At 46.3% G+C, this 18,805-nt stretch overlaps 2 protein-coding genes across 3 annotated transcripts in view; one reads left to right on the top strand and one right to left on the bottom strand.

The window, feature by feature from the left end:
• Positions 1 to 5,720: 5,720 nt before the first annotated feature.
• Positions 5,721 to 8,520, bottom strand: LOC105467751 (TNF receptor superfamily member 17). The gene is made up of 3 exons (XM_011717442.3): positions 8,394 to 8,520; positions 7,440 to 7,586; positions 5,721 to 6,218 (listed from the first exon to the last, which is right to left on the bottom strand). The coding sequence occupies exons 1-3, from the start codon at positions 8,518 to 8,520 to the stop codon at positions 5,941 to 5,943; spliced, it is 552 nt and encodes a 183-aa protein (XP_011715744.2). The 3' UTR covers positions 5,721 to 5,940.
• Positions 8,521 to 8,608: 88 nt separating this feature from the next.
• Positions 8,609 to 18,805, top strand: part of LOC105467752 (G1 to S phase transition 1) — a 120,016-nt gene continuing 109,819 nt past the window's right edge. For both annotated transcript variants that reach the window (XM_071083662.1, XM_071083661.1), the window contains exons 1-3: positions 8,609 to 8,744; positions 10,124 to 10,263; positions 12,639 to 12,713. The gene's annotated coding sequence lies outside the window, so the exon portion shown is untranslated. The remainder of the gene's footprint in view (positions 8,745 to 10,123; positions 10,264 to 12,638; positions 12,714 to 18,805) is intronic.

Below are 18,805 nucleotides of genomic sequence, written 5' to 3'. Positions count from 1 at the left end.
CCCCCCAGTCATCTGAATGGAGCCCTCCTCTTGGCCAAGGGCATTCCAAAGGCGACCTGAAAAACTAGTTCAGACCATGATGGGAAATGGGAGGCAGACATGCCTCATGATAGACTCCTCCCTTTTAGAATTACTGATAGAATAGAGTCTTTTTTTTTTTTTTTAGACTGAGTTTCACTCTTGTTGCCCAGCCTGGAGTGCAATGGCGTGATCTCGGCTCACTGCAACTTCCGCTTCCCAGGTTCAAGCAAGTCTCCTGCCTCAGCCTCCTGAGTATCTGGGATTACAGGCATGCCCCACCACGCCCGATTAATTTTATATTTTTAGTAGAGACAGGATTTCTCCATGTTGGCCAGACTGGTCTTGAACTCTTGACCTCAGGTGATCCACCCACCTTGGCCTCCCAAAGTGCTGGGATTACAGGCATCAGCCTCCGTGCCAGCTATGTTTTTTTTTTTTTTTTTTTTTTTGAGATCCAGTCTCGCTCTGTTGCCAACCTAGAATGCACTGGTGCGATCTCAGCTCACAGCAACCTCACAGCAACCTTCAAGCGATTCTCCTGCCTCAGCCTCCTGAGTAGCTGGGATTACAGGCGCCCGCCACTGCGCCCAGCTAATTTTAGTAGAGGTGGGGTTTCACCATGTTGGCCAGGATGGGCTCAATCTCTTAACCCGGTGATCCGCCCGCCTCAGCCTCCCAAAGTGCTGAGATTACAGGCATAAGCCACTACGCCTAGCTTTTTTTTTTTTTTTTTTAAAGATGCAGTCTCGCTGTGTTACCCAGGCTGGAGTGCAGTCGTGTGATCTCAGCTCGCTGCAACCTCTGCCTCCCGGGTTCAAGTGATTCTTGTGCCTCAGACTCCAAAGTAGCTGGAATTACAGGCACATGCCACCAAGCCCCAGCTAATTATTGTATTTTCAGTAGAGACGGGGTTTCCCCATATTGTTCAGGCTGGTTTCAAACTCTTGAGCTTATGATCCACCCGCCTCGGCCTCCCAAAGTGCTGGAATTATGGGTGTGAGCCAGGGTGCCCAGCCCAGAAGAGACTCTTTAAGTTTGGTAAGAAACATTTACAATCTGTTTTCTGAAGCCTGACACCTGGAGGCTTCATCTGCACGACAGAACCATGGTCTCCACAATCCCTTATGTTAACTCAGAAATCTTTTTTTTTTTTTTTTTTTTTTTTTGAGACAGTCTCGCACTGTCACCTGTGCTGTGGGGCTGTGGAGTGCAATAGTGTGATCTCAGCTCACTGCAACCTCTGTCTCCCAGGTTCAAGCGATTCTCCTGCCTCAGCCTCCCGAGTAGCTGAGATTACAGGTGCCTGCCACCACGCCTGGCTAATTTTTTGTATTTTTAGTAGAGACGGGGTTTCACTGTGTTGGCGATGCTGGTCTCGAACTCCTGGCCTCGTGATCCGCCCACCTCAGCCTCCCAAAGTGCTGGGATTACAGGCATGAGCCACCATGCCTGACTGATTCTAAATCTTTAAACAATAACTTAACTCTTTCAACCAGTTGCCAATCAGAAAATCTTTGAATCTAGGCCAGGAGCACGGTAGCTCGCGCCTGTAATCCCAGCACTTTGCGAGGCTGAGGCAAGCGGATCACTTGAGGTCAGGAGTTCGAGACCAGCCTGGCCAACATGGCAAAACCCCAAAGACCAGCCCAAAAATTAGTTGGGCGTGGGGCCGCACAGTTGTAATCCCAGCTACTTGAGAGGCTGAGGCAGGAGGATTGCTTGAACCTGGGAGGCAGAGGTTGCAGTGAGCCAAGATTGCGCCACTGCACTCCAGTCGGGGTAACAGAGCAAGACTCTGTCTAAAAAAATAAAAAAGAAGGAAAATCTTTGAATCTACCTATGACTTGAACCACCCCCACCACCACCCCACTCCCCCATACCTGCTTCTAGTTGGCCTGCCTTTCTGGACCAAACCATTGTACATTTTATACATACTGATTGATGCTTTTTGTCTCCCTAAAATATATAAAACCAAGCTGTGGCCCAACCACCCAGTGCATGTGTTCTCAGAATCTCCTCAGGGCTATGTCCTGGCCGTTGGTCACGCATATTTGGTTCAGAATAAATCTCTTCACATATTTTAGAGTTTGACCCTTTTCTTTAACATGACTGACCTAGCACACAATGATGTAGCAGATGAAAATGCTGGTTTTAGGCCAGGCATAGTGGCTCATGTGTGATCCCAGCACTTTGGGAGGCCAAGGTGGGAGGATTGCTTGAGCCCAGGAGTTTAAGACCAGCCTTGGCAACATGGCCAAACTCCGTCTGTACTAAAAAAATAGAAAAAATTAGCCAAGTGTGATGGTATATGCCTGTAGTTCCAGCTACACAGGAGCCTGAGGTGGGAGGATCATCTGAGCCCCAGACGTCGAGGCTGCAGTGAGCCAAGATCATGCCACTGCACTCCAACCTGGGCATTGGAGTGAGACCCTATCTCAAAAAAAAAAAAAAAAAAAATGAACAAGAAAACGCTGACTTTAGGTCGGGCACGGTGGCTCATGCCTGTAATCCCAGCACTTTGGGAGGCCGAGGCAGGTGGGTCATGAGGTCAGGAGTTGAAGACCACCCTGGCCAACAGAGTGAAACCCAATCTATACTAAAAATACAAAAATTAGCCGCGCGTGGTGACGGGCGCCTGTAATCCCAGCTACTTGGGAGGCTGAGGCAGGAGAATCATTTGAAACCGTAAGGTGGAGGTTGCAGTGAGCCAAGATCGCGCCACTGCACTCTAACCTGGGCAACAAGAGCAAAACTCTGTCTCAAAAGAGAGAAAAAAAAATGCTGATTTTAAATAGCGGAAGGCCAGGTGCGATGGCCCACACCTATAGTTCTAGCACTTTGGGAGGCCGAAGTGGGTGGATCACCTGAGGTCAGGAGTCCGAGACCAGCCTGACCAATATGGTGAAACCCTATCTGTACTAAAAATACAAAAACTAGCCGGGCATGGTGGCATGCGAATGTAGTCCCAGCTGCTCAGGAGGCCGAGACAGGAGAATTGCTTGAACCCAGAAAGCAGAGGTTGCAGTGAGCTCAGATAGTGCCACTGCATTCCAGCCTGGGCGACAGAATGAGACTTCATCTCAAAAATAAATAAAGACTGGAAATGTGAGACAAGACAGATTTTCACCATGTTGGTTAGGCTGGTCTCCAACTCCTGACCTCAGGTGATCTAACTGTCTCGGCCTCCCAAAGTGCTGGGATTACAGGCATGAGCCACCACACCTGGCCATACCCAGGAGTTTTTGTGTTCTTAAAATGAGTTAGTATAAGCCAGGTGTGGTGGCGGGCACCTGTAATCCCAGCTACTTGGGAGGCTGAGATAGGAGAATCTTGAACCCAGGAGGTGGAGGTTGCAGTGAGCCAAGATCACACCAGCGCAGTCCAGCCTGGGCAACAGAGCGAGACTCCATCTCAAAAAAATAAAATAAAAGAGTTAGTACAGGTAAAGCACTTACAACAGAGTTCAAGACCACCCTGGCCAACAGAGTGAAACCCCATCTATACTAAAAATACAAAAATATAGCCGGGCATGATGGCAGGCGCCTGTAATCCCAGCCTGTAGAGTACACATTTAATTGTGTAATTATAGTAATGCCTGATGCTTTCATTAAGCTGGAAGCTCACAAGGCCAAAAACTACCTGTGCACTGCACACTGAATTTGTCTGGTTGATTCTAGGCTTCTCCTGTTTGCAGAAGTACATAGGATGAGTTAGCTTTCCGTTAACAATAAAGAGAAAAGGCCAGGCACGGTGGCTTGTGCCTGTAGTCCCAGCACTTTGAGAAAATCAGCGTTTTCTTATTCTTTTTTTTTTGAGATAGGGTCTCACTCCAATGCCCAGGCTGGAATGCAGTGGCATGATCTTGGCTCACTGCAGCCTCTACCTCTGGGGCTCAGGTGATCCTGCCACCTCAGGCTCCTGTGTAGCTGGAAATACAGGCACATAAATAAGACTATATAAGGGTGAAATATGATTATTATAGCACACTCACATTTTGGGGTGAAAACAGTATCTCGTGCACCGTTAACACAGTTTGCGATTACACATTTAGTTGTCTAATTATAGTAATGCCTGATGCTTTCATTAGGCTGGAAGCTCACAAGACCAAGAACTACCTGTGCACTGCACACTGAATTTGTCTGGTTGATTCTAGGCTTCTCCTGTTTGCAGAAGTACATAGGATAAGTTAGCTTTCCGTTAACAATAAAGAGAAAAGACCAAGCACAGTGGCTCGCACCTGTAGTCCCAGCACTTTGAGTGGCCAAGACAGGTGGATCATGAGATCAGGAGTTCAAGACCAACCTGACCAAGATGGTGAAACCCCATCTCTACTAAAAATACAAAAATTAGCTAGGCATAGTGGCGGGCACCTGTAATCCCAGCTACTCAGGAGGCTGAGGCAGAGAATTGCTTGAACCCTGGAGGCAGAGGTTGCAGTGAGCTGAGATCACACCACTGCACTCCAGTCTCAGTGACAGAGCGAGACTCTGTCTCAAAAAATAAATAAATAAAATTTAAAAATAAATAGAAAAATCCGATCTTTCCTGAAATGAGTATATGGGAGAGAAGCGCCCTAGCCATGGAAGCATGTGACTGGGGCTGGCCGCGATGGCTCACGCCGGTAATCCCATTACTTTGGGAGGCCAAGGCAGGTGGATCACCTGAAGTCATGTGTTCAAGACCAGCCTGACCAACATGGTGAAACCCCATCTCTACTGAAAGTACAAAAATCAGCAGGGCATGTTGCCACGTGCCTGTAATCCCAGCTACTCGGGAGGCTGAGGCAGGAGAATCGCTTGAATGTGCAAGGTGGAGGTTGTCGTGAGCTGTGGTCACACCACTGCACTCCAACCTGGGCAACAGAGCAGGACTCTGTCTCAAAAAAAAAAGAAAGGAAAGAAAGAAATTTGTTACTGAGATCTACAGAATGCTGTACTTTTTTTTTTTTTTTTCAGTAAGTCAAGCGTTTAGAGGACTCTAGTGAGAAGAATGTCATGTCAGCATGTTCAAGGTGATGAGCATCAGCTAGGATGATCGAGGTTGTTTGCAACAACCTCAGTGGAGAGTGGATAGTGTGGAGAAGGTATGTGTTAAATGCTACACAGATAACACCATTGGGGACCTTAAGAAGCCCTAGTCTGGGCTGTAACAAGAACAGTCCTTTCAGAACGAGACTCCTGAATAAGTGCTATACAATTTTTAAGGATCACATATATTTGGGGCACTATGAAATCCAGCAGAAGATGAAACTGGAGGGTTTTTTTGTTTGTTTGTTTGTTTGTTTTGTTTTGAGATGGAGTCTCGCTCTGTCGCCCAGGCTGGAGTGCAGGGGCGCTATCTCAGTTCATTGCAACCTCCACCTTCCAGGTTCAACCAATTCTCCTGCCTCAGCCTCCTGAGTAGCTGGGATTACAGGCACCTACCACCACGCCCAGCTAATTTTTGTATTTTTAGTAGAGACAGGGTTTCACCATGTTGGCCAGGCTGGTCTCGAATTCCTAATCTCAGGTAATCTGCCTGCCTCAGCCTTTCAAAGTGCTGGGATTACAGGCGTGAGCCACCACACCTGGCCAAAACTGGAACTTTATTATCAATAGATTAGAATTCTCTCCCCCGTCCCACCTTTCTCTCCCACCCTCACCCCCCACACTGATATACATGCTTGTTTTTTAAAACTCACGTTAGTAAAAACTTAGATGTCAGGAAAAAAAAAAGAGTTTAATCATGAAACCAGGGAAGTTTCTGCCATTAAGCTCCCGACAGTAACCTAGAGAAATATATCTAACATAAAGAGTTTCCATGGTTAGACAAAAAGCTATATCAGCAACTGAAAAATATAGTCATCCTAAAGAGATCTGACACGTCATCTATTCCAACAAAAGATTTTTAAAGTGGCACTGCAGGAGTTGAAATGGTTAATTACCTAGCAGAAATTGATTTCTCTATCTCCGTAACACTCAAAGCAGCTGGCAGGCTATTGCAATAGTCATTCGTTTTCGTGGTGACGAGAATGGTTGCGCCTTCCTCCATGGCTGGGAGTGGAAAGCAATGGTCAGAATCAACCTTTGGTTTATTCTTGATGCAGTCTTCACAGGTGCATTCTTCCACCGTGTACTCCAGGCCTCTTGGAAGAACAATTTCATCACCAGTCCTGCCCTTTTCCAGGTCAATGTTAGCCATGCCCAGGAGACCTGATCCTGATTATGTAGAAACAGAAACATTAACCTAAACTTGACAGAGTGTGTGATCGTGAGAGTCTTACCAGTACACATCGGGACTCAAAGCAATGTGAGAGAGATTTTTTCATTTTTTAGATATGGGGTCTTAACTATGTTGCCAGGCTACATTCAAATTCCTGGGCTCAAGCAATCCTCCCATGTTTGCCTCCAGAGTAGTTGGGACTACAGCTCCATGCCACCACACCCAGCTTGAAACAGATCTTTTCAGTAAAAAAGAATGAGTATGTGCTGGGCACGGTGGCTCACATCTGTAATCCCAGCACTTTGGGAAGCCGAGGAGGGCAGATCAGTTGTGTTCAGGAACTTGAGACCATCCTGGCCAACATGATGAAACCCTGTCTCTACCAAAAAGTACAAAAATTAGTTGGACGTGGTGGCACATGCCTATAGTCCCAGTTACTCAGGAGGCTGAGGTGGGAGAATCGTTTGAACCCAAGAGGCAGAGGCTGTAGTGAGTTGAGATCATGCCACTGCACTCCAGCATGGGCCACAGAGCGAGACTCCGTCTCTAAATAAATACATACATACATACATACATAAATGCATACAAAAATAGGGCAGTGGTTGTACATACTAGGGAATCCAATCACGAGCAAAGGTGCTGCAGAAGTATTTTTATCTTAAGAGGCACTTAAGTAGAACATTCATTTTTCTGGGACTAGTTCTCTATTGCTTAAAAAAGATAATTATTTTTTAGATGATTCCTCAAATAATTCAGGAGCAAGTGGTTATTCATTTCTAACATTTTTCAGTAGTAAAGTGTTCACCCAAGCAAACAACACATATTTGTATAATAACATGGCCTTAGATCTTGACAAATATGCTCTTCCTGACAGTAGCAGACCTGGCTAGGAGTTTCTGATAATGTGGCATTTAATCGATGTGCTAACTTCAGACAAAGAGACTGATGTTTCCCAAGAAAGCCTTAGTACTTTCAATAGAGTAATTAATAAGGTAAGAATCCTGGGGAAGGCTGACATTGTAGAAAATCTGCCAAGGTGTCAAAATCAGAGGGAAGATGGCTCGCCTCTACCAAGCTCGTTTAATATAACTATGCTCTAACACATTCAAAAGGGCTGTAATGAAGTGAAATAGTCAATGCTAAAAAAAGAAAAGGAACTGAAACTCACAATAGCCATCCACTGGAAACAAATTTCAAAGATTCACCATCAAACCAACCTGTGTTTTTAAACTCATCCTTTAATGGTTCAGAGCTCATCTTCCTTAGCAAAAACGTTAGCACGAAAACTGCCAAAGAAATTATCAAGCTCAGTCCCAAACAGGTCCAGAGAATCGCATTCATTCCTTTCACTGAATTGGTCATACCTTTATGAAAAGAATATCAGACAGATAATGAGCTGATAACATAATATTCACATCCTTTATTGTTGTTATTTATTTATTTATTTATTTTGAGATGAAGTCTTGCTCTATTGCCCAAGCTGGAGTGCAGTGGCGCGATCTCAGGTCACTGCAGCCTCCACCTCCTGAGTTCAAGCGATTCTCCTGCCTCAGCCTCCCAAGTAGCTGGAATTACAGACCTGCACCCACCTCCTGAGTTCAAGCGATTCTCCTGCCTCAGCCTCCCGAGTAGCTGGAATTACAGACCTGCACCACCATGCCCAGCTAATTTTTGTATTTTTAGTAGAGACGGGGTTTCACCACGTTGGCCAGCCTGGTCTCAAACTCCCGACTTCAGGTGATCCACTCGCCTCAGCCTCCCAAAGTGCTGGGATTACAGGTGTGAGCCACCACACCCGGCTGTCATACTTGATTATTTTGCTAAAATAATCAATTATGGATTATTTTGATAGCAAAATAATCAAGTATGGATTTTTTCCATTCAATCACCTTAATTAACGAACATTGACTTTTAAATTCTAAATATCACTTAACTACAAGAGCTGATATTTTTTTTTAAATCTATGTTGCTAATAGTGCTGAATCATATCGAGTTGAGTTCCAAATAATTACGTTGTTTCTGTAAACGTTAAAATTATTGCCTTGCTTCCTTTCTCTTTTTGATTCAAGAAAACTCACCATCATGCCCATTATGTTGATTCTCTGAATAAGCAGTCCATAGAGACAGAAGAGTTCACACCAATGAATAATCGTTCAAGCGATATTACTTACTTGCATTGCAATAACGCTGACATGTTAGAGGAGGAGTACTAGAACATCGAAGTTGACAAGGTTTGCAAGCATGCAACAAACTGTCAAAATATTCATTTTGGGTGCACTGCCGAGCCATCTGCAACATGATCACGAAAAGAAAACAAGGGAGCTACAGAAAAAACAGCCTGGAAGGACAAGTAATATCTCCACAAGAATTCCGGAGCAAATGCAGCAAGAGCAGCTAGAATGTCGAGAACTATGAACTTGGCCTGCTTCGTGGGTTCTTACGGGGCCGTCTGTTTCTTCGCGGCAGCTAAGGATTTGAATACCACATCTAATACAAGTTTCTAAGTTTGAGTCGTGGACGGGGTAAGAGACGGGGTGTAAATATCGGGGCAAATCACATCTGAAACAGAAACTGCTATTTATAGAAGAAATTTCTCAGCCAGGTGACAGTTGCAAGATGCAGACAAGCCCACGGCATCAAGCCGTGTTCAGTAACAGTTTCTGGAACATCTGTTAATGAGCTGTACTGTGTGAGAGGTGCCAGGGAGATAGACAAGACAAGGTCTGTGCTGTGCCCCTTAAGATCTTAACATTGAGGCCAGGCGCAGGGACTCACAACAGTAATCCCAGGACTTTGGGAGGCCAAGGCAAAATGATTACTTGAGCCTAGGAGCTCAAAACCAGCCTGGGCAACATGGCAAAACCCTGTCTTTACTAAAACATTTTAAAAATTAGTCAGGTGTTGGCTCAAGCCTGTAATCCCAGCACTTTGGGAGGCTGAGACGGGCGGATCACGAGGTCAGGAGATCGAGACCATCCTGGCTAACACGGTGAAACCCCGTCTCTACTAAAAAATACAAAAAACTAGCCGGGCGAGGTGGCGGTCGCCTGTAGTCCCAACTACTCGGGAGGCTGAGGCAGGAGAATGGCGTGAACCCGGGAGGCAGAGCTTGCAGCGAGCTGAGATCCAGCCACTGCACTCCAGCCTGGGCGGCAGAGCGAGACTCTGTCTCAAAAAAAATAAAAATAAAAATAAATTAGTCAGGTGTGGGCTGGGCGCTGTGGCTCACTCTTGTAATCCCAGCACTTTGGGAGGCTGAGGTGGTTGGATCATTTGACATCAGGAGTTCCAGAACAGCCTGGCCAACATGGTGAAACCCCGTCTCTACTAAAAATACAAAAATTAGCCACGCATGGTGGCAGGCACCTATAATCCCAGCTACTCAGGTGGCTGAGTCAGGGAGACGTGCTTGAACCCGGGAGGCGGAGGTTGCAGTGAGGATCTATCTTTTTTTGAGATAGAGTCTTTTTTTGAGACTCTTATCTCAAAAAAAAAAAAAAAACTCTACAGGAAGATCGGAGGTGATGCACTAAGGAAGACTCACAATGCCACTGACAGAAAAAGAGACATTTAGGGTAAGAGCTCGTGGAAAGAGGGCTGAAGGGAAGATAGGTTTGGGGTATTATAATAATAATGCAATAATCTATGTTCCATTGTTGAAAATTTACAAATACAGATGAGCAGATAAAAAACCATTTTAAAAATCCACAGTCCAAGCATCCACAAGTAATCACTGCTAACACCTCGTATATCCCAGAAGTTGCAAACAGGCCTGCTGAAGTGATGTCTTGTTTCAATGATCCCTGAATTCTAGATAGATAGATTTATATAGTGCATTTTTCTGTTTACATAAATGGATTACTTGAATTTGCCTTTTTTTTTTTTTTTTTTTTTTTTTTAGGCAGGGTCTCACTGGGTCGCCCAGGCTGAGTGCCGTGGCACGATCACAGCTCACTGCAGCCTCCACCTCCTGGGTTCAGGCGATCTTCCTACCCCAGCCTTCCAAGTAGCTGGGACTACAGACATGCGCCAGCATACCTGGTAAGTTTTGTATTTTTTGTAGAGATGGGTTTTTGCCATGTTGCCCAGGTTGCTCTCAAACACTTGGGGTCAAGTGATCCACCCACCTCGGCCTCCCAAAGTGCTGGGATTATAGGTGTGAGCCACTAAGCCCGTCTTGAATTTGCTTTTAACTATACTGAGTGAAATACCCATATAGAGACGTCCAGAGGTTTGTCAGAAATGCAGGACTTAATTAAAATTTGAGAGAATGACAAACTCCTAATTCAGTATAGTGATTATCTCTGGGCTGAGTGGTGGGGAAGAAGGGGAGCACAAAAGGCTCCACCTGTGTTTATTATATTTTCTTTATTAAGCTGAATGGTGGAAACATTGATATTTGTTGTTTTCCTTTTGTTGTATTTTTGTTATTCTTTACACTTTCTTAAGGCCCAAGGAGTGTGCCAAGGAAACCTGCCATTTCTACTTTATTCCATCCTCCAAGCGCCCCATCCTTTAAAAAAGTATTCCTTTTTTTTTTTTTTTTTTAAATGAGCTGAAATTTCATTCTTGTTGCCCAGGCTGGAGTGCAGTGGCACGATCTCGGCTCACTGCAACCTCCACCTCCCAGGTTCAAGTGATTCTCTTGCCTCAGCCTCCTGAGTAGCTGGGATTACAGGCATGTGCCACCACGCCCAGCTAATTTTTCCATTTTTAGTAGAGACAGGGTTTCACCATGTTGGTCAGGCTGGTCTCGAACTCCTGACCTCAGGTGATCCACCCGCCTTGGCCTCCCAAACTGCTGGGATTACAGGCATGAGCCCCCTTGCCTGGCTGATAATTTTTTTTTTTTTTTTTTTTTGAGACGGAGTCTCACTCTGTCGCCAGGCTGGGGTACACTGGATCTGCAACCCCTGCCTCCCTGGTTCAAGCGATACTCCTGCCTCAGCCTCCCAAGTAGCTGGGATTACAGGCGCACACCACCACAGCCAGCTAACATTTGTATTTTTAGTAGAGACAGGGTTTCACCTTGTTGGCCAGGATGGTCTCGATCTCCTGACCTCGTGATGTACCCACCTTGGCCTCCCAAAGTGCTGGAATTACAGGCATGAGCCATCATGCCTAGCCATTGATAATTCTTATTTTTAAAATTAATATTATTAAAAAATAAGTATTCAAACAGTACCAAAGATTTTTTAATGAAAAGTAAGTCTTTTCCTACCCTAGATTTCCTATCTCTTGCCAGAGGCAGTAATTACTATCAGTCTTCTTTCTCTTTTTTTTTTTTTGAGATAGAGTCTCACTCCGCCACCCAGGCTGGAGTGCAGGGGCTCTATCTCGGCTTACTGCAAGCTCCGAATCCTGGGTTCACACCATTCTCCTGCCTCAGCCTCCAGAGGAGCTGGGACTATAGGCGCCCACCACCACGTCTGGCTAATTTTGTTTTTGTATTTTTAGTAGAGACAGGGTTTCACCATGTTAGCCAGGATGGTCTCGATCTCCTGACCTCGTGATCCGCCTGCCTCGGCCTCCCAAAGTGCTGGGATTACTGGCATGAGGCACCGCGCCCGGCCTTTTTTTTTTTTTTAAGACAGGGTATTGCTCTGTTGCCCGGGCTGGAGTGCAGCGACACCATCAGGGTTCACTGCAGCCTCCACCTTCTGGGCTCAAGCCATCCTCCCACCTCAGCTGAGTAGCTAGAACTACGCACATGCCACCATGCCCAGCTAATTTTTGTATTTTTTTTGTAGAGATGAGATTTCATCATGTTGCCCATGTTTTGTAGAGATGAGATTTCATCATGTTGGTCTCGAACTCCTGAGCTCAAGTGATCCTCCTGCCTCAGCCTCCCATAGTACTGAGATTACAGGTGTAAGCCACAGCGCCCAGTCAAGACTATCAGTCTTCTGCCTTTCCAAATAGAGCCTCTATTCAGACCCTACCTATTATATTTGTATCCACCCAGGAGGCAGCTAGAGCATATTATACAACTGTTCATACGTTGCTTTTTTTTTTTTTTTTTTTTTTTTTGAGACAGAGTCTCCCTCTGTCGCCCAGGCTGGAGTGCAGTGGCGAAATGTCGGCTCACTGCAACATCCACCTCCCGGGTTCAAGCCATTCTCTTGCCTCACCCTCCCTAGTAGCTGGGATTACAAGTGCGTGCCTCCAGGCCTGGCTAGTTTTTGTATTTTTAGTAGAGACGGGGTTTCACTGTGTTGGCTAGGCTGGTGTCAAACTCCTGACCTCAAGTGATCCACCCACCTCAGCCTCCCAAAGTGCTGGGATTACAGGTGTGAGCCACTGCGCCTGGCTGCTTTTTGTATTTTTAAAGTAGTACATAATAAATGCTAAAATCATGAAAATAAAATGCAGAAATTTAAACAATACTTTTTTTTTTTTTTTTTTTTTTAATGCAGGACTTGAGCCTAGGAAAGATCTTGAACTTAGATACTGATCAAAACCTCACATTCCTCTGGGGTCCAGGCAGTGAGGTAAGTGGGTGAGGCTGCCTTGGCAGGACAGGGAGAAGCTGAAGCAGCTGGCCCAGGAGGCTCCACTCCCTCAGCCTCTGCCAGATAGCTGACCTTTGGAAGACAGGCAAAGGAGACAGGAGAAACGTGATTAGAGAAATAGGGAGAGAACAAAAATTATCTCCCAGGCCAGGTGCGGTGGCTCACGCCTGTAATCCCCGCACTTTGGGAGGCTGAGGCGGGCGGATCACCTCAGGTCAGTAGTTCGAGACCAGCCTGGCCAACGTGGTGAAACCCCATCTCTACTGAAAATACAAAAATTAGCCAGGTGTGGTGGTGTGCACCTGTAATCCCAGCTACTTGGGAGGCTGAGGCAGGAGGATCGTTTGATCCTGGGAAGCAGAGGTTGCAGTGAGCCAAGACTGCACCACTGCACTGCAGTCTGGACTACAGAGTGAGACCTGCCTCAAAAAAAAAAAAAACTCCCAAGGCTGGTCGCGGTGGCTCAAGCCTGTAATCCCAGCACTTTGGGAGGCCGAGACGGGTGGATCACGAGGTCAGGAGATCGAGACCATCCTGGCTAACAAGGTGAAACCCCGTCTCTACTAAAAAATACAAAAAAATTAGCCGGGCGAGGTGGCGGGTGCCTGTAGTCCCAGCTACTCGGGAGGCTGAGGCAGGAGAATGGCCTGAACCCAGGAGGCAGAGCTTGCAGTGAGCTGAGATCCAGCCACTGCACTCCAGCCTGGGCAACAGAGCAAGACTCCATCTGAAAAAAAAAAAAAAAAAAACTCCCGTAACAGTCAAGCAAGGAGAGATTTTAGCCTGAGTTAGGGGGTAGAGTCAAATTCTACAGGAAGATCAGGGCGATGCACTAAAGAAGCAGGTCATTGGTGGCCTTTGAGTGTGTCCCTGATGCAAGCCAGATGGTAGATATTTAAGGAGTAGTGAGGAAGAGGAGGCAACCAATAGGAACCATGCCTGAGGCCAGGCGCCGTGGCTCACACCTGTAATCCCAGCACTTTGGGAGGCCAAAGCCGGCGGATAACCTGAGGTCAGGAATTCGAGACCAGCCTGGCCAACATGGTGAAACCCCGTCTCTACCAAAAATACAAAAAAATTAGCCGGGCATGGTGGTGCGCGCCTGTAATCCTAGCTACTTGGTAGCCTGAGGCAGGACAGTTGCTTGAACCCGGGAGGCAGAGGTTGCAGTGAGCTGAGATCGTGCCACTGCACACTCCCGCCTGGGCGACAAAAAAAAAAAAAAAAGGAGCCATACCTGGGAAGCGAGGAGAAGCCAGAGGAAGAAAGCTTTGATAACTCTTTGGAAAGAAAACACTATTGTGTCTGACAGATATACTTGCTCAGGTACTTAAAATCGCATGTACAATGTAGTTCACTGCGGCATCATATCTATTCATAAGAGCCTAGAACAACCTAACTGTTTGTCACTGGGATCCTCACAATGGAAGACTATGGCCATCAAAAAGAATGAGACAGATGTGTTCTCATATGAAAGATAAATCGCTAAGTGAAAAACACGAAATACAGATTGGGCACCGTGGCTCTCACCTGTAATGCCAGCATTTTGGTAGCCCGAGGTAGAAGGATCACTTGAGCCCAGTAGTTAGAGACAGCCTGGGCAACACAGGGAGACTCTTTCTCTACAAATAATTTAAAAATTAGCTAGGTGTGGTAGTGCGCGCCTGTGGTCCCAGCTACTAGGGAGGCTGAGGCAGGAGGATCACCTGAGCCTAGGAGGTTGAGGCTGCAGTGAACCATGGTTGTGTGCTACTGCACTCCAACCTGGGCAACAGAGCAAGACTCTGTCTCAAATAAAATAAAATTTAAAAAAATAGGTAGCATCTGAATAGATAGACATAAACAGAGGCTTTATTTGCAAACATAGAAAGAAGACTGATAGACTGTCTCTGGCAATAGACAAAATCTAAAGAAAGAAAAAGACTCACTTTTCATTGAAAAATCTTTGGTAGTGTTTGAATACTTTTTTTTAATAATATGATTTTTTTTTTTTTTTTGAGACAGGGTCTCCCTCTGTCACCCAGGTTGGAGTGTAGTTGTGTGATCACAGCTCACTGCGGCCTGAAATTCCTAGGCTCAGACAGTCCTCCCGCCTCAGCCTCCCATGTAGCTGGGACTACGGTAGTACACCACCATGCACAGCAATTTTTTTTCTTTTTAATTTTTTTTTAGGGGCCGGGTCTTGCTCTGTTGCCCAGGCAAGTCTTGAACTCCTGGCCTCAAGCGATTCTCCCACTTCAGCCTCCCAAAGTGCTGGGATTACATGTGTGAGCCACTGTGCCTGGCTAGGAGCATGATTTTGAAATAAGGATTTTTTTTTAAAGTTTTATGAGACTGGTGCTGATGTAATCACATCACCAAAAGAGTGCTGTGTTTGCCCTCGCATGACATGGAAAGAACAGAGAGGAATCCAGTACTCACGCCTGCCTCAAGCTTCACTTGTTACTCACAGCTCTAAGGAAGCAAAGTGGTGTTGGAAACTCTCAAAGTCATTAATAGCTTCTTCTGCCATGGTCTGAGCCCCAGCACCAAATGCTTGGCTGCCCATTCACAGAGGCAAGAGCCATACAGGGGCAACCTAAACCCCTCCATGAGCTCCCACTGCAAAGCCCCACTTTGGCAAACAGACATTCCTGATTCTAGATCCACTGGTTGGTGACTCCTCTGGTCCCACTCCCAGATCTTCACCTCCCCAGATCCTGCAATATTTGTGCAAAGTCTCATTCCTTCCCTTATCCCGTAACACTCACTCATGGTGGCTCAGCTCCCCAAACTAACCCTGACTGTTACCACCTCTTTAACCTTGATATTTTCAACCTACAGGCTTTCTTATTTTGCTTTGCTTTTGAGACAGGGTCTCACTCTGTTAGTGAGATCAAAGCTCACTGCAGCCTCAACCTCCCCGGCCCAAGTGATCATCATCCCACTTCAGTCCCCTGAGTAGCTGGGACTATAGGCACATGCCACCTTGCCTGGCTAGGTTTTTTATTTAACTTTATTTTTTGCAGAGATGGGGACCTCGCTGTGTTGCCCAGGCTGGTCTCAAACTCCTGGACTCAAGCCATCCACCCCACTTGGCCTCCCAAAGTGCTAGGATTATAGGCATGAGCCACCATGCCTGGCCTACGAATTCTTTTCTTTTTTTTTTTTTTTTAACAGAGTCTCGCTGTGTCGTCCAGGCTAGACTGCAGTGGTGTGATCTGGGCTCACTGCAACCTCCGCCTCCCAGGTTCAAGCACGTCTCCTGCCTCAGCCTTCCTGAGTAGCTGGGATTACAGGCACCCACCACCACACCCAGTTTAATTTTGTGTTTTTAGTAGAGGTGAGCTTTCACCATGTTGGCTAGGCTGGTCTTGAACTCCTGACCTCAGGTGATCTGCCCACCACAGCCTCCCAAAGTGTTGGAATTACAGGAGTGAGCCACCGCACCCAGCCAGCATTTTCATTGTGTACTGGGTCCCACAAGTTAAGTAGTCAGTCCTGAGTGACTCAATAAAGACAATGTTAGAAAGTTCTCATCATAGGCTTTGGATTTGTGTCAGGTTATTTGGAGAGAGTTTGCAAAAACACGGCTTAACTGATGTTGGCAGGATATGCGGGGGATTCTGTAATTGGGGGATGTCTAAGTATCAGTAGAATTCTCCAGAGAAACAGAACCAATAGAAGATATAGAGCTAGAGACAGAGATTTACTTTAAGGAATTGCTTCATGCAATTGTAGGAGCTGGCAAGTCCAAACTCTGTAGGGCAGGCCAGCAGACTGAAAATCCAGATAACAGTGGATGTTGCAGTCCTGAGTTTGAAATCCACAGGGCAAACCAGGCAGGCCGGAAACTCAGAGAGGGTGTCTGTGTTTCAGTCTTGAGGCTGAATTCCTTTTCTTTTCAGGAAATGTTGGTCTTTCCTCTTAAGGCCTTCACCTGATTGGATGAAGCCCACCCACATTATGGAGGGCAATGTCCTTTGTTCAAAGTCTACTGATTTAAGGGCCAGGCATGTTGACTCAGGTCTGTAATCCCAGCACTTTGGGACGCTGAGGCGGGCAGAGCACTTGAGGTCAGGAGTTTAAGACCAGCCTGGCCAACATGGTGAAACCCTGTCTCCACTAAAAAAAATACAGAAATTAGCTGGGTATGGTAGCACATGCCTGTAATCCCAGCTACTCAGGAGGCTGAGGCAGGGGAATCACTTGAACCCGGGTGGCAGAGGTTGTAGTGAGCCAAGATCACACCACTGCACTCCAGCCTGGGCAATAGAGCGAGACTCCATGTCTGGGGGAAAAAAAAAAAAAAAAAAACACGCACAAAAAAAGGCCAGGTGCAGTGGCTCATGCCTGTAATCCCAGCACTTTGGAAGGCTGAGGTGGGCAGATCACGAGGTCAGGAGTTCAAGATCAGCCTGACCAACATGGTGAAACCCCGTCTCTACTAAAAATACAAAAATTAGCCAGGCATAGTGGTGTGTGTAATCCCAGCTACTCAGGAGGCTGAGGCAGGAGAACTGCTTGAATCCGGGAGGTGGAGGTTGCAGTGAGCCGTGATTGCACTGCTGCACCCTAGCCTGAGTGAGAGAGTGAGAATCTGTCTCAAAAAAATAAAAATAAAAACAAAAAAGATGAGACTCTCCATGAGCACATAACTAGACAAGTCCATGTGAGGACACAGCAAGAAGCTGGCTGTCTACAGGACAGGAAGCGAGCCCTCACCAAGCACTACATTTGTCAGCACATTGATTTGGGACTTCCTAGTCTCCAGAACTGTGAGAAATAAATCTCTGTTCTTCAAGCCAACAGTCTATGGTATTTTGTTTTTATTTATTTTCTTTCTTTCTTTTTTTTTCTTTTTTTTTTTTTTTTTTTTTTGAGGTGGAGTCTTTCTCTGTCACCCAGGCCTAAACTGCAGTGGTGCAATCTCGGCTCACTGCAACCTCCACCTCCTGGGTTGAAGTGTTTCTCCTGCCTCAGCTTCCCAAGTAGCTGGGACTACAGGTGCACACCACACCCAACTCATTTTTGTATTTTTAATAGAAACGGGGTTTCATCACTTTGGCCAGGCTGCTCTTGAACTCCTGACCTCAAGTGATCTACCCGCCATCACCTCCCAAATTGCTAATTGCTGGGATTACAGACATAAGCCACTGCATCTGGACCTTTTTTTTTTTTTTTTTTTTTTGAGACAGAGTCTCGCTCTATTGCCCACCTGGAGTGCAGTGGCATGATCTCAGCTCACTGCAAGCTCCGCCTCCCGGGTTCACGCCATTCTCCTGCCTCAGCCTCCCGAGTAGCTGGGGCCTGCCACCATGCCCGGCTGGTTTGTGTATTTTTAGTAGAAATAGGGTTTCACTGTGTTAGCCAGGATGGTCTCAATATCCTAACCTTGTGATCTGCCTGCCTCAGCCTCCCAAAGTGCTGGGATTACAGGCTTGAGCCATCTTTTTTTCCTGATAGAGACAGGGTCTCCCTCTCCCAGGCTGGTCTCAAACTCCTGGGCTCAAGCGATCCTCCTACCTCAGCCTCTCAAAGTACTGGAATTACAGATGTGAGCTGCCACGCCCAGCCAGTATTTCATTATAGCAGCCCAAGTAGACTAAGACAGACATGTTTCATGAATGAGAAATAAACCCCTGAGATGTGGGTGGTGTTTGTTACTGCAGCAAAACCTCATCTATCCTGACCGATAGAGTCCAAAGCTGTTGCATTAACTCCTCTACAATACTGTCTCTTTACTTGCACTAAAAACTTCATTTAAAAATTTTTTTTTTTTTTTTTTTTTTTTTTGAGCTACAGTCTCACTCTGTCACCCAGGCTGAAATGCAGTCCTGCAATCTCAGCTCACTGCAACCTCCGCCTCCCAGCTTCAAGCAATTCTCCTGCCTCAGCCTCCCAAGTAGCTGGAACTACAGGCATGTGCCAACACACCTGGCTAATTTTTGTATTTTTAGTAGAGACAGGGTTTCACCATGTTGGCCAGGCTGGTCTCGAACTCCTGACCTCAGGCAATCTGCCCACCTTGGCCTCCCAAAGTGCTAGGATTACAGGCATGGCCACTACACCTGGCAAAAACTTCTTTATGT

The sequence above is a fragment of the Macaca nemestrina genome, chromosome 18, assembly GCF_043159975.1.
Source record: "Macaca nemestrina isolate mMacNem1 chromosome 18, mMacNem.hap1, whole genome shotgun sequence".
Classification (NCBI taxonomy): domain Eukaryota; kingdom Metazoa; phylum Chordata; class Mammalia; order Primates; family Cercopithecidae; genus Macaca; species Macaca nemestrina.
This window is presented reverse-complemented; position numbering and strand designations above follow the sequence as displayed.

Excerpts from the sequence above, each read along its gene's own strand:
- LOC105467751 (XM_011717442.3), bottom strand. The coding sequence starts at position 8,520 with ATGTTGCAGATGGCTCGGCAGTGCACCCAAAATGAATATTTTGACAGT. Across the intron at positions 7,587-8,393 it reads TCAGCGTTATTGCAATGCAA|GTATGACCAATTCAGTGAAA; the intron begins GTAAGTAATATC and ends CTTTTCATAAAG. Across the intron at positions 6,219-7,439 it reads GGATGAGTTTAAAAACACAG|GATCAGGTCTCCTGGGCATG; the intron begins GTTGGTTTGATG and ends CTACATAATCAG.